Source organism: Triturus cristatus, chromosome 4_1, assembly GCF_964204655.1.
Source record: "Triturus cristatus chromosome 4_1, aTriCri1.1, whole genome shotgun sequence".
NCBI lineage: Eukaryota > Metazoa > Chordata > Amphibia > Caudata > Salamandridae > Triturus > Triturus cristatus.
Genome location: NC_140585.1, coordinates 83039569 through 83054868, shown reverse-complemented (window position 1 = coordinate 83054868; position 15300 = coordinate 83039569). Strand labels below are relative to the sequence as shown.

The 15300-nt window shown below is 47.7% G+C and overlaps 1 protein-coding gene across 3 annotated transcripts in view; it reads right to left on the bottom strand.

The window, feature by feature from the left end:
- Positions 1-15300, bottom strand: part of RNF20 (ring finger protein 20) — a 217566-nt gene that overhangs the window by 13098 nt on the left and 189168 nt on the right. For all 3 annotated transcript variants that reach the window (XM_085651686.1, XM_085651687.1, XM_085651685.1), the window contains exon 18: positions 236-376. In XM_085651686.1, the coding sequence (XP_085507812.1) occupies positions 236-376 (141 nt within the window). The remainder of the gene's footprint in view (positions 1-235; positions 377-15300) is intronic.

Below are 15300 nucleotides of genomic sequence, written 5' to 3'. Positions count from 1 at the left end.
AGCATATCAGGGATCTAAGAATTGGAAAGATGGGGGAACACAGATGCACAAGTGAGGGATTTAATAAAATACTTAATGAAGTTTCCTGGATCCAATTGTACTACACCCATAATGCCAAGAGGGTTGACAACAGTGCACAAAAGCAACAAATGGAATGAGGGAGAGACCTGCAGAAGCTACCTCGAAGGGTGAAGGTAAAGCAAGGAAGGAGAACCAAAGATGTCCGTTCACAAACCTGCGCACGCTTGTAGTTAAAGGTGTCCTTCTCCTTTGAGACACTGTTTTCAACTATCTCCTCACGGATACTGCGCAGTTTCTTCTGTAGGGTTTCCAACTGAGCCTTCAGCTCATCTGCCTGCTGGTTGGCCTCCATCGCCTAATGGGCACAAAGGAAAGAGAATGAGGAAATAAAGCAGACTGGCAATGTGCAGAGTAAGAAAATGGGTAAAAGCAGAGAAGTCTGAAAAATGTGAGGGTTCAAGACAGGGAAAAATGTAAGAGGAGATGCCGAAGGGAGATATAGAAAATGAGAGAGTAGTGAATATGAGTTAAGAGAGAGAATAGAAAGAAGGGAATTACAAATAAACATTGACAAAGCCAATAGGTCTTGCTTTTTGGACAGATTGGCGTTGCAAATGTTTTTTGCCGATGCAATGCAGCAGACATGAAGCATCTGCCATTTTGTTTCTTTTTTAATTTGTATTCATCGTTGCAAGGTGGCAGTTGCCACTACTTGGAGCAGTAAACAAGAAAAATCAAGCACTGGCAAAGCCAATGGGTCTTGCCTATACAAAACTACTGGCTTTGGCAATGTGTTTTGGCCATGTTGTACACCAGTGTGGCTGCTGTTCAGCATGGCTAATAGTTTGTGACGTGGAGTGGCCTAGAGTGGAATAGGATGGGGGGAGGGGAGGAGAGGGTTTTAGACTGGATTTGTTGGAGTAGAGTGTTGTGGAGTAGGGGGAACTAGGGGGGAGTAGAGTGTCACGAGTTGAGTAGAGAGGAGTAGAGTTCAGTGGGTCTGTGGCACAGCATGTCAAGAGTGCAGTGGCACAGAGTGCAGTAGGTTGGAATAGTGTGGAGTGGGTTGCAGTGGATTGAGTTAGTGGCGTAGATTGGACTGGAGTAGGTTGGGGTGGATTGGACTGGAGTATATTGGGGGAATTAGATTGGGGTAGAGTGGGTTGGATTGGAGTGAGTGGGTTGGATTGGAGTGTGTGGACTGGATGGGGTGGATTGGGTTCGGGTGGGTTGGAGTGATGTGGATTGGAGTGGGGTGGATTGCACTGGGCTGGAGTGGGCTGGATTGGAGTGGGGTGGATTGGATTGCAGTAGGGTGGACTGGATTACAGTGGGGTGGACTGGATTGCAGTGGGGTGGAAAGGAGTGGGGTGGATTGGAGTGGAGTAGATTGGAATGCAGTGTGGTGGATTGGATTGTACTGAGGTGGGGTGAACTGGAGTGGGGGTGGATTGAATTGAGGCCGATTGAATTGCGATGGAGTGGAATGGAGTTGAGTTGGGTTGATTAGATTTGATTGGATTGTTGTGGGCTGAATTGGAGGGAGTGTATTGGATTAGGGTGAGGTGAGGTGGATAGAGGTGAGGTGGATTGGGGTGAGGTGAGGAGGATTGGGGTGAGGTGAGGAGGATTGGGGTGAGGTGAGGAGGATTGGGGTGAGGTGAGGAGGATTGGGGTGGGGTGGATAGGAGTGTGGTGATTGTTCTGGACTGAAGGGGGACAGATTGGAGTAAGGCAGATTGTTTTGAACTGGAGTGGGGCAGATTGTTTTGGACTGGAGTGGGGCAGATTGGAGAGCAGAAAATTGGGAGTGGGCAGATTGTTTTGGACTGGAGTGGGGCCAACTGGAGCCGAGTGTGGTGGATTGGGCTGAATGGTTTGTCTTGGAGTGGTTTGGAATGGTCTGGGGTGGACAGGATTGAGTGGGGGGGGGGGGGGGGACAGGATTGAGTGGGGTGGATTGGTGTGGGGTGAAATGGGGTGAATTACCGAGGATTGGATTGGGGTGTACAGTAAGATTATGTGTTAAAACATAATTTCAGAAATTACACACAAGAAAGAAACAATGTCACTTTGCAATAACTTAATCCTCATCTTTTGGTAACAGCGCACACAAAATAAGACTTGCCAAAATAAAAGAAAATTGACTATAGAAAATAAATCTTTGCAATTTTATTTGTCCTACTAGACAAGTTTTTGCCAGTCACACGCCATCTGTTTTCGGGGCACTAAAAGTTGAACAGAACAAAATAGTACCTCAAAGACATCGGGATCAGCGGACGGGCACTGATTACTTTGAATCAATCAGTGCTTGGTCCCTACTCCACAGAGAGGAACGGAAATGATGTTAGGCCTTACTTGATGAATTACGAGGCTGTAAAGAAGAGTGGCACGCAAGCCAAATGATCGTAAGCAACAGGTGGGCTCCAAGCCCTTTTCTGTATTTAAGAGTGTCTTGCAAGTGAGATGCATGCGCTATCGTATGCTCTCGCAGGCTCGAGCCTAAAAAAAGAATTCAAGCATGAGCCAAAGAGCATGTGAGAAACAAGCGGCCCAGCAGCAAATGGCACCTGCCAGGCCCTACAAAAAATGTTAACAAAATGTATTGTAGAGGATTGCGACAGTAGGTAATGAGGTCACAGGATTCAGCATCTGCCTCACTCAGTGACAGGCTTCATCATTCTTCCAATTTATGTTTTGGCTGCCACCAGAGATGGGTACTAGGCCAATCTCAGCTCTCTCTTATTCTATGACTAAGATTTTAGCTTCTAATGCTTTTCTCCTAGCTAGCTTTTGAAGATATGCATTGTCCTCATCGTCCTCATCTACTTCATCTAGGGAACTACCAGAGTCACTCCCAGTGGAGGGACTGGTAGAAGGGGAATTTGAGGACTTGTCATCCTCACTGACATCTCCACCCCTGTGTCATTAGGGCTCTCTTCCATTGTCATGGCTCTATCATTCTCTGCAAGCAGGGTCTGTATATGAGCCTTTGTAGGTTTAGACCCCATGGAAGGTTCCATGCTGTGCAGAGGTCCTTAAGTAGGGTCAACTTAGTTTTTTGTACAGACCCAGATTGAGCTCCTGGTACCCTCTGCCTCAGGCATGGTATTAGATCAGTTGGAACCTTTTTAGAAAGTTAGTAAAAACCTGCCAACCTGTACTTTTACAGGCCTAACTGTCTAGGATACTTTTAAAATTCTTATACAATTAGCCTGGGGAATTAACCAAGGCCCTAACAGTTCGAGTTTAGAAATTTTGAGAGAAAAAAAACAGACAAAAATTGAGAAATGTTTCTTTCTTAACTGATGTGGATTTACTTCGAGGAGTCACCTACTGACCAGGTGGTATCAGCAAACGCAAAGTCTTGTATCCCACAGCTGAACCACCAATGCAGGAAGCTGGCTCTTTATGTAGTGGACCTAAACGAGGTACACTCTGTAAAGTGTCCAGGCAACCCTTAATGGTTTACAGAGGCAAAAATGAGAACACTGAAAGCTCTCTGTTGTGGTAGTGTGAGCAAGCAGTTTAGGACCATCAGAGGGTAGTGCTAAGCATTTGTTGTACTCACAGAGGCAATAAATGAGACACACACTCAAGAATAAATCCGAGACCAATTAAGAAAAAAAAGAACTTTTTATGTACATTTATATAACAAAAACTTCGTTATCAAGTAAGAACTTTTTTAAATATTGATTTTTAAGGGTAAGTAAAATGTTCACTTAAATGCATCTTTATGCAGCAATTCTTCCCCATGGGAGAAAAGGCATATGTTGCATACAGTTATTTAAGGTCGATTTCTGGGGGTCTTTTTTGGGACTCAAGGTAATAGGGGGCCAAGGTCCAAAGTACCACCAGCAGTTATTGGTTACCTGCCCCGGGGCATCCGGGTGCAGAGGTGCTGGTCAGGTTGGGAGCTCTGCGCGCTATACCGGTGGAAAGAAGGGGTGCACCTAAAAACAGGCTGCAGAGGGGGACTTGGGGACAAGTCCGGGAGCTCCGAACAGAGGGCTCAGGTCACAAGGGTATTCGGAACAAGAGGTTACAGTTGGTTCATCAGTACCCGGGCTAGAGCGCTTGAGTGCAGAGTAGAAAGGTCGGCTGGGTTCTGTGCAGCCTAGGGCCTTGTGATCGTCGGTCTCGCCCATTGAGGGTGCAAAAATGAGGACTGCTAGAACACTCTGAAAGTGGGCCTCTAAGGTGCTGATGTCCTTCGATGGCTACCCAGTCTCGGTGCAGTGTGTCCTGGCTGGACTTAAACAGGCCTTGGCTGCTGCAAGGGGTCTGGTACCTCGGTCCGGTTGGTTCTGCCATCATCTGGCCTTTAGGAGAACAGGTTCTTCTTCCTGGGGGGCTGCTATGTCAGGCTGACCTGGAAGCTTCAACTCTGTGAACTGAACTTTGCTTCTTCGGTGACTGCAGGGAAGTAGCTCCTCTACTCTAAGGGAGATTGCTGGCAATTTGCAGGGGCTGGCAGTCTACCAGGGTTCTTGCTAGTTGCTCAGCTACAGGACGAGTCACTAGTTCATGTATGTCGAGAATGGTACAGGCAGACAGGGTTTTGTGCCCAAAATCCACAGCAGTTTTTAGTTCTCGTCTAACAGCTCCTCTTCGTCCACTTTGTCTGGATCCGTTGAATCGGAGTTCTAGGCATCTGGGTGCCTCCTAAAGCACAAGTTACTTACCTTCGGTGATGATATATCTGTAAGAAACATTAGTAGTGATAGATTCCTTACTTTAGAATTACCCCCAGGCGTCAGACAAGATCCGGAAAGTTTTCGTCAGCAGTACCCCTGCGCGTTGGTAGGCGTCATCGTGCGGCTCCGCGTGCGTCGTTGGCGCCGGGATGATGGTGCTGGAGCTACTTCGACGTGCCCTCGCGCGGACATCAGTTCTGTACATGACTTTCCATGACAGGAACGCAGAGCCATGCAAGAAACTCACCATTGGTGCCATGAAACTAGGGCCCTGAAAGGGATGACCTTAACCCTATAAATCAGTTTGCAGTACGGGGAGGATGGGTGGGGCGGTAAGGAATCTATCACACTAATGTTTCTTACATATATATCGTTACCGAAGGTAAGTAACTTGTGCATCTGAAAGAAACACGTAGTGATAGATACCCCAGCAATACCAACCCCGGTGGTGGGGCTGCGAACCAAGATCACACCAGAAAGTCCTGGAGAACAGAACGGCCAAAGAAGCCGTCTCTCCGGACTTGGCTGTCCAGGCAGTAATGCTTGGTAAACGTGTGCAGCGAGGCCCACGTAGCTGCCTGACAGATGTCATGCAAGGGAACTCCCCATCCCAAAGCAGTAGTGGCTGCCGTCGCCCTGGTAGAATAAGCGCACAGCCCAACCAGAGACTCCATTTTAGCCAAAGAATAACAAGCCTTTATGCACAGAACGACCCACCGAGAGAGGTCCGCTTGTGCACGGCCCGACCTTTCTTGGCGCCCACATAGCCAACAAAGAGTTGGTCATCCACCCGGAACTGTTGTGTGCGGTTCAGGTAGAATGAGAGCGCACGTTTTGGGTCCAGACGGTGGAGCATCTCTACCTCTTTAGAGGGATGCGGAGGCAGAAAGAAGGTGGGCAAAGTGATGGTCTGCCTGATATGAAAGGCAGTGACAACCTTCGGCAAAAAAGATGGACGAGTTCTTAGAACCACTTTGTCCGGATGGACAGAGAGAAAAGGAGGGTTAGACTTAAGAGCCTGGAGCTCACTCACTCTTCTGGCACAGGTGATGGCCACCAGGAAAGCTGTCTTCAAAGTGAGAAAACGAAAAGGACAGTTGTGAAGCGGCTCAAAGGGAGCACACATCAGATATGTTAGAACCAGATTCAAGTCCCACTGAGGCATTATGAACTGAACAGGAGGGAAAAGATGAGTAATGCCTTTCAAGAATCTATTTACAATCGGGGACTTGAATAGGGAAGGTTGATCTGGAAGCCTTGAAATGGCCGAAAGATAGCCCTTGATAGTGCCCAGAGCAAAGCCACGCTGGGCCAAAGAAAGGAGGAATAGAAGGACCTCTGAAAGAGGAGCAGAAAAGGAATCCACAGCCTTTGCTGTGCACCATGCCACAAATCTATTCCACCTGCAGGCGTATACCGTCTTAGTGGAGGGACGCCTGGCTGCCAAGATTACATCATAAACTTCGGGAGGCAGGTCAAAAGCCATCAACTGCCACCCCTCAATCTCCACGCAAGGAGGTGGAGGCTGGACAGGTTTGGGTGGATGACCGCCCTCTGGTGCTGCGACAGAAGATCCTCCCGAAGGGGAATCGATAGCCATGCTGAGTAGCTCGAGATACCATACTCTTCGAGCCCAGTCCGGAGCCACAAGAATGACTTGGGCCTGGTCGCGTTTGATCTTCTTCAGCACTCTGGGTCGAAGTGGTATAGGTGGAAAGGTGTATAGTAGACCGCAACTCCACTCGCGACGAAAAGCGTCGCCTAGCGAATGCCGCCATGGAAATTCCAACACACAGAACTGATGACATTGCGCGCTCTCTTATGTGGCGAATAGATCTAACCAAGGCTCTCCCCACTGCTGAAAGAGACCTTGAGCCACATCAGAGTTCAGACGCCATTCGTGATCCATCATGCACCGGCAGCTGAGTTCGTCCTCCCTGGCGTTCAGAGAACCTGCCAGGTGTTGAACCTCCAGGGAAATACCCTGGTGTTCCAGGCATGTCCAGAGGCGCAGAACATCCTGACATAGGGTCCACGACCCCACCCCGCCCTGTTTGTCTCAGTACCACATGGCGGTGGTGTTGTCTGTGAACACCTGCACTACTCTCCCCTTGACAGAGGGAAGGAATGCCTTCAGTGCAAGTCGGATCGCCCAAAGCTCCAGAAGGTTGATATGGAGCCGGGACTCCGCCGGAGACCAGAGTCTTCTGATCTTCGCCTCTCCCAGGCGGCCGCCCCATCCTAGGAGGGACGCGTCCGTCACAACTGTGTGTTCCGGTTGGGGAAGGGAGAGGGATCTTCCATTGACCCAATCGCGATTCATGAGCCACCACTGCAAATGTTGTGCAGTGCCCTCCGAGATCTGGACGTGATCGGACAGGTTGCCTTGATGCTGAGCCCACTGGAGCTTCAGGTCCCACTGCAGAGCCCGCATATGCCATCTGGCATGATCCACTAACAGGATGCAGAAGGCCATCAGGCCCAGTAGCTAGAGGGTCATCCTGACCGAAACCCGGGATAAAGGCTGAAAGATCGGAATCCTCGCCTGAATATCCTGGACTCGCTGCTCGGAAGGATAAACCCAAAACAGCGCCGAGTCTAGAACCGCTCCGATGAAGAGGAGCTTCTGAGAGGAAATCAGGTGCAACTTCAGCATGTTGATGGAGAACCCCAGAAAATGCAGGAGGTCGGCCGTAGTCTGAAGGTGGGAAACGACTGCCTGGGGTGATCCCGCCTTCAACAACCAGTCGTCAAAATAGGGGAAGACTAGAACCCCTGATCTGCGCAGATGAGCTGCGATCACCGCCATCACTTTTGTGAACACCCGAGGGGCACTGATAAGGCCAAAGGGGAGCACAGTGAGCTGCAAGTGCTCGTGGCCTACCGTGAACCGCAGGTAACGCCGGTGGGCCGTCAGGACGGGGTTATGAAAGTAAGCGTCTGCAAGTCCAACGCTACCATCCAGTCTTGCGGATCTAGGGCAGACAAGTGTGAGCATATTGAACTTCTCCTTCCGGAGGAAGCAATTGACGTTCCGAAGGTCTAAGATAGGATGCAGGCCTTTGTCCTTCTTTGGCACCAGAAAGTAGTGGAAATAACAACCTCGACCTACTTCTGGCCCAGGAACGGGCTCGATTGCCCCCTTGGCCAAGAGGGCCGTGACTTTCTGTTGAAGCAGCACAAGATGGTCCCCCGACATGCGGTGGTACTGAGGTGGCATGGCTGGAGAGGAAGTCTCGAAGGGGATGGAATAGCCCCTTCGGACAATTTGCAGCACCTACTTGTCTGATGTGATGTTGCGCTAGTGGGGGAGATTATAGCGAATTCTGCCGCCCACTGGCGTTTGATGGGCCTGAAAGGTCGGACTAGGAAGGCTGGGGGGGTGGAGATGGACTGATCCGCCCGCTGGCCCCCAGAACCGCCTCGACGGTTCCCACATCCGCGGCCGCGTTGAGGATGTTGCTGCGCAGGCCTGTGGCTCTGGAACAAACGTGTCCACAAAAGGAGCGAAAAGTGCAAGGCGGAGGAGGGCGAGTGGACGAAAGGCTCAAGGACTTGGCCATAGCCCGTGAGTCCTTGAAACGCTCCAACGGGCATGTCCATCAAGGTGTTCTGGACATCCTCTGAGAAGCCAGTTGTTCTCAGCCAGGCGTGGCGCCGAAGCGCCACCGTCGTGGAAATCGCCTTGCCAAGCGAGTCGGCGGTATCCAGCCCACAACGAATAGTGAACTTTGCAGCGTCTCTGCCAGCTGCTATAGCTTGGGAGAGTACTGTATGTGCCTCCTCCGGCAGTTGGGCAGCACCTGCGCAACCGTATCCCACAGAGAGTGGGAATAACGGCCCAAGAGGCATGCAGTGTTCACCGACTACAGCCCTAAGCTGGCAGATGAAAACAGCTTCTTGCTCAGCTGCTCCAGCTTCTTGGATTCCCTATCCGGAGGTGCGGAAGGGAACATGCTCTGGGAAGCAGAGGTTTGGACAACCAAGCTCTCGGGAGTGGGGTGTTGGGAGAGAAAGAGGGGTCGCCTGGAGCCGGGCAATGGCAGCGGGCCACGTTTCTGTCCACAGGAGCCCCTGTGTTGGGCCTGGACCAAGTGCCCAAAAGGACGATAGTAAGTGCGTCATTAAAAGGCAGCAAGGGCTCCAAAGAGGTTTCTTCTGTCAGGTGGTTAGTTCTGACGACCACCGTAGGGAGTTTGAGGCGGAGGGCCTCGGCTGCCCTAAGTACTACCGCTGCGTAACTGGCTCCGTCCTCCGCAGCCACGGTAGGAGGAGACAGCATGCCAAGGTTTGGTGAGGTTTCAAGACCACTGGCATCCCCCAAATTCTCTACCCAGTCCGGATCATAATCACACTGTTGTGTGAGAGGGTCCTCAGACCCTTCCCAGTCCTCCCCTCCTCCAAAGTCTGCGAAACAGGCTGAAAATAAGGAGGACGGACATAGGAGAAAAAGGACCCCATCGGCGTCGGATGAGTGGCGCCGATCCGGCACCATTTCCGGTTCAGAGTTGAAATTGGAGACGACGTTGTACCAAGGAGCGGGCGATGTCGGTCGGAGCCGCCGGCGATGGAAGGACAAGACCTCCAGTCGGGCCCACGGGGCCCGTAGGCACACCAGCAGGCCAGACGGCCCAAAGAGTCGGGCCATGAAAGCATGAAACTCTTGCACCTGAGCAGGTGTCGCCGACGGACCCGGAAAGGACGGGTAGGCCGGCAGCGAAGTCGCAGGCTCTGCCGGAGCCGCAGGGGTGGCACCACCCACATCCTCAACCATGTCGCACGATGGAAAGTCGTGGAGCGACAACGCTGCTTCAACTTCTTGGAATACTTTGACTTATCTGACCCCGAGTGCGAAGACTTAGATCCAGAGGAACGATGGTGACGGGTCCGCGACAGGCCTCTCTCCATCTCCCATGGAACCGTGACCTTGAGCGGGATACGACTGGTCAAATAGACAGCACCCCCCAGGGGAATGAATTTCCTGTGTTGGTGTTGTTACTGTCTTTTCTCAATTCGACAGAGTAACGTGCGTCAACGTATTTCGGTTGCGTAAGTTAATCAGGCCACCTTCTTCAGGACAAGACTTTCATTCATTCCTTTCCATGTTTATTGTGTCCCACAAGTGCTTTAAATCTTTGTATACCTTCAATTCACTTGATTTAGGTGGTCTAATATGGTACCGGAGCGCGTCTCCGTGGCTTTTAGGCTCCTGCCGGTCGCTTGCTCCGGTAACTCATCTCCTCTGCGGTTTCGATTGAACTGCAGAGGAGACAAGTTACCGGAGCTACCGAAACGCATCGACGCATGTTACTCTGTCAAATTGGGAAAAGACAGCAACAACACCAACACAGGAAATGTATTCCCCTGGGGGGGTGCTGTCTATTTGACCAGAATTGACATTAACAAGACAAATTCTACTGTCTCACCATATTCCTTTCCAGGGAAACAAGTTGCTTAATGATTTTTGCACTATTGATTTTTAGATGTTATATTGAGGGTTTTAATGCAGTTTGTATGAACCTTTAAAAATATATATATATTTTGCATATGTTTTTATTGTAATTGCGATATTGTGTATTAAATATCTCTAATAAGTGCTTCAGCATCCCGAGTGGAATTGTAATCAAATATACAGTGAGTGATTGCGAATGCGTGTAATGAATAAGTGTGTTGATTTTATGTTGAATATCTCCAAAGGGAATATCTTTTTTTGACCATGGATCATTAGGTACTGCAATTGGTGACAGTGGAGCAGAACTGGTTACTCCGAGTTTTATCATTGGTAGCACACAATTAATACTCTGACTACATTCTCTATTTGTCGATCAATCCCAGGGCCACCAATACCTCCCTCTCACCTTAGCTTTAGTGAGGCTTTTTCCGAGATGACCTTCGTGACCTCGGTTAATCACCTTGGGCCAGATGTACGACCATTGGATCTAGCGCCTCGCAATTTGCGACAAATTGCGAGGCGCTAAATCCAATGTACAACAGTGTTAGCGAATCCCAATGGGGTCACAAAATGCGAGGCTCATCAATATTCATGAGCCACTCGCAATTTGCGACCCCATTGGGATTGGTCAGCCTCACAGGGATGGTGGCCTGCTGGGGTCAGCAGATCACCATGTCTGTGACTGCTTTTCAATAAAGCAGTTTTTATTCAACTGCAGCTCGTTTTCTTTAAAGGAAAACGAGATGCATTTAAAAAGAAAAAATGAAACGTTTTCGTTTCATTTTTTAAGGGCAGGCAGTGGTCCCTGGAACCATTGCCTGCCCTTAAAAAATATTTTCCCCTGCGCTCGCAAAGGAGAAAGGGTCCCCTCGGGACCCCTTCCCTTTTGTGACCCCATTACCACCCTCTTGAAGAGGGTGGTAATTTGCGAGGGTTTTGCAACCGCAATTGCGGTCACAAAACATTTGTACATAGGGTTGCGCTCGGTATTAGGAAGGGAACGGCCCCTTCCTAATAGCGAGTCGCAGAACCCTATTTTGCGAGTTGCAATAAATTGGGACTCGCCATATTCCATTTTTGCATGTGCAAACGGGTTCGCAAACCCGTTTGCACATGCAAAAATTGTCGAACATCTGGCCCCTTGTCTCTTATGCCCACAGGAGGGACAAAACCTGCCTCCTCTCATGAGAGCGTCTTGACACAAGTTAAGTTAATTTCTGACAGACCAGAACGGTTTCAATTCCACGTCTAACCACTTGTAATCCAGCCAAACCTTCGCGACATAAGTTTTCAAAGCCGGGAATTATCTTCCTCCATGCTCTTTGCTGATTCATCCTTGGAAACAATAGATTCCATGACCTAACTCACACAACATGCATCATTGCCGACACCATCACCTTTGCTTATTACGGGTTGACTTGATAAGCAGTCAGCAGCTTTCTTCGCCGCTTCAGGCAAGTGTGGTACTTGGAAGTTAAGGTCCTACAACCCTTCACTCCAACGATGAATTTTGGGAGTCAGCCTCTCCCTTTGACTACATGAAAAAGCTTGTATCAGGGGATGATGATCTGTTCTCACAAGGAAGGGAATACCCACAGGTAAAACTTAAAATGTTTTACAGCCCAAGCTAGGGCTAAAGCTTCCCTTTCTACGCACGAATAATGTCCCTCCCACGCCCTTCAGGCGAACACCATCACTTTCTCTTCAACCTCACTCAACTGAGATAGTACCGCACCTAATTCTTTGAGTTTCTGGTGTCAAAATGTCCTAAGGTAGGCATTTTGCTATTCTCAAACCTGATCGTTCCAAACACTTCATTACATTCCTTTGACTAACTGAAATGAACTCCTTTCTTCAACAATGCCCGATGGGTTCCACCACACTCGCAAACCCCCTCACAAATTTTGAATAGGATTCTGAGAGTCCAAAACGACCTCACCTGCTCTTTATCAGTAGGAGTGGGAGCATTCCTTATACTTTTTGCCAGCTCCATTTTAGGCTGTACCCCTCCTCCTGATATAACGTGGCCCAAATAAGTGACAGAAGTCATCCTAATCTTACACTTTTGTTTCTTCAGAATGAGTCCACTAGTGCCAATTTCTTCAATGCTGTTTTCATAATGCGGTCATGCTCAATATATCATCTTGAAAAAATAGGACATAGAACCGCCCCCGTACTCTTTTCACAATACATTGGAAACAGGCTGCCTCCGAGGCTAATCCATACGGCATCCTGATAAAACTGTAAGCTCCTAATGGGGCCACAAATGAGATGAATGTCTGATGCAACTGCACCTGATGATAAGCTGAGGAGAGAACTAAGACACTAAAAACTTTAACATGTTCCAACATGGTGATGGATTCATTAATATTAGGGAGTGGTTGCCTGGTGATGGATTCATTAATATTAGGGAGTGATTGCCGGTCTACCCAGATCCACTTATTTAGGCCACGTAATTCCACACACATTAGGATAGACTTTCCACCATCCTTAGGTGCCATAACTCCAGGCACCAACCATTTGGATGTCTCAATCTCCTCAATGACCTTCATGTCTCATAACCTTTCCAAGTCCTTTTTCAATGGCTCAAGTGATGAAATTGCACTTTGTGCACGCAAAGTTTGGCATTCTTTTTGAGTACAATGCGGTGCTCAAAGTCCCCTAGTAAGCCCAATTAATCTCTAAATACTTCTGGAATCTCTTAATGCATTTGTTCTACCTCTCCACAATTGTGTACTAGCATGAATTGAACACATGCATTATGCGCATTGGGATTTAGAATAATTCCTAAATCCCTCTGATGCCTACAACCAAGGAGGTTATATCCCCTTTTTTCCACATAGATGTTACCTGTGGTCTCCCTATTCCAGAACTCAATTCTCTTGACTACATAACCCAATACATCAATATGAGATCCCCCATAACTAACAGGATTAATGTCAGGGGTTGCAGCTGTTCTTCTTAACTGCCAAAGTTTTCATCCTACTCTTCGTTTCCAATCATAGTAAATGGAAAACCTTTGTCTGCCAATACCCAATACAATAAACATCTCCCCACCAATGTCAACTTTTCACTCCAGCATGACCACCACCCCCACATAACCTGTTTTGTCTTTAACGCTCAGGACCACCGTCCTCACATTTCCAGAAGCATTTTCTACTGCCCTTACTATTTTCAGTTGACTTGCATATTCTTGTATAATGTCCTTTAAGTCCACATTTGTGACATACCGAATTCCTTGCATAGCAACTAGGATTATTTGACATGTGACCAAAACTTCCACATCTATAACATTTAAGTTTTTGAATATCCTTAAAAGATTTTGGTTTCACTGCCGAAGATACTTTAAGTATGTGGTCATCCATGAACTGATTCGGCCCGTCTTCGACAATTTCTTGTATACTACTTTGTATGTAAGCTTTATCAGACACTCACATATTGTTTCTCGTTTCACTCACCCATCCAGACACGTTATCCATCTACAATCGCAATGGCTTCTTTGAGCATAGGATGCCTGTCTAATAACTTTTCTTGCACACTTTTACTAGTGGTGCATTGCACAAGTTGATCCCTCACCAGGGAATCTGTCAATTCCCCAAAGTCACAAGTACGGGTGAATGTTTTCAGAGACGCAACATAGTTGCCAACCTTCTCATTAGTTTCTTCTGTTCTGGTGAAGAACTTATGTTGCTCTAAGACAATGTTGTTCCAGCATTGACATGGACATCTCAGAAACGTCTGAAGGTTCTCCTTCACCATTACCCACTGGTATCTCATCAAGGTCCTCGTAAATGTTGCATCCCTCAGTCCCAAGATTGTGCAGCAAAATGGATAGTTTCCTGTTTTCTGAAAACTTTTCTACCCCAATAGCCACCAAGTACGAATCAAACAGTTTCTGACATTTTTTTCATAGCAATATGGGCCGCCCTTTCTTTAATAAAAAATCTTGGGGCTGTGACATGTTGCTGACGAACACTTTCCATAATACTGGTAAAAAAAAATATGTGCAAAGAATAAAAGTTTTACCTTGGAATTTTGTCAAATATTATGCCCAGTAAGAGATGAATACTCAGTTCAGCTGTGTCTCTCCATACACTCACTATAATCCGTCAAGTGTTTCCACAGAAGCATTACCGGTGCTCCACTTCGTGTTACTAGGTATCAACTGTCCCAATTCAAACTGGCCCCCCAGCGAGCGAGATTACGCCTTCTACACCGGAATAAATTATGCACCAAAACAAACTGGCGCTCTACCGTCGTGCGAGATGACGTCCTGTGTTTAGACGAGCACTGCTCACACCCCCTTGTGTCTTCAAATTCTGCTGGCGTACCTAAGGCAACCACAAGTAGCACAGACACTTCTAGCACATGGAGACCTCGAAGCCAGGAGAGCGTGCCGCAGCAAGTCAAGGGTCGGTCAATTCACTGTATCTTGAATAATACTCCACCATGAGTCAATGTAACAGTTCCTCCACTGTACCTTGGGAAAAACCTGTTACGCCGTTAGATGGTTTCCATGTAGACCATGAACATTCCTAGCTTGTGCCACTTACAACCCTTAACTAAACAGATAGAGGCATGTTCAATACGTTAGCAACAGATGTATACAACTACAACATAGTACTCTGATTCTCAAGGCCCTACGGACTTCTTTGCTAGCAGACAGATAGTTTGAATATGTGGAAGCTGTTTTTATGGGTGTATTTGTTAAGGTTTTTGGTTATATTTCATTGGTATCGAATCAAATGGGGTAAAGGGCATTACTATTTGGCAGTGATTTTATACATTGTATGGGTACATCTCTTATAATCACTTAGGTAATCGTGTTAACTGGTTCATTTATGTGACTTTAGTTATGTTTTTGTGAAATAGGTATTTATATAAATCGCATTGGGAACTTGATGATATTTGATGGACACAATAAGAGATGTCTGGTGGTTGAGAGGTGCGTTTTGCTTTAAATTATACTTGGGGCATTATTATAGATTGATCTGAATTTGCTTTTAGATAATTTAGAGTATTGCTGATTATAAAGAGCATGTGCACTAATTTCTTTAACAAGGTGAGCACATGTAGTTTGTTAAGCTTCGATTTATGTTGAGCTTACACTCACAGGACAGACAACTTTTA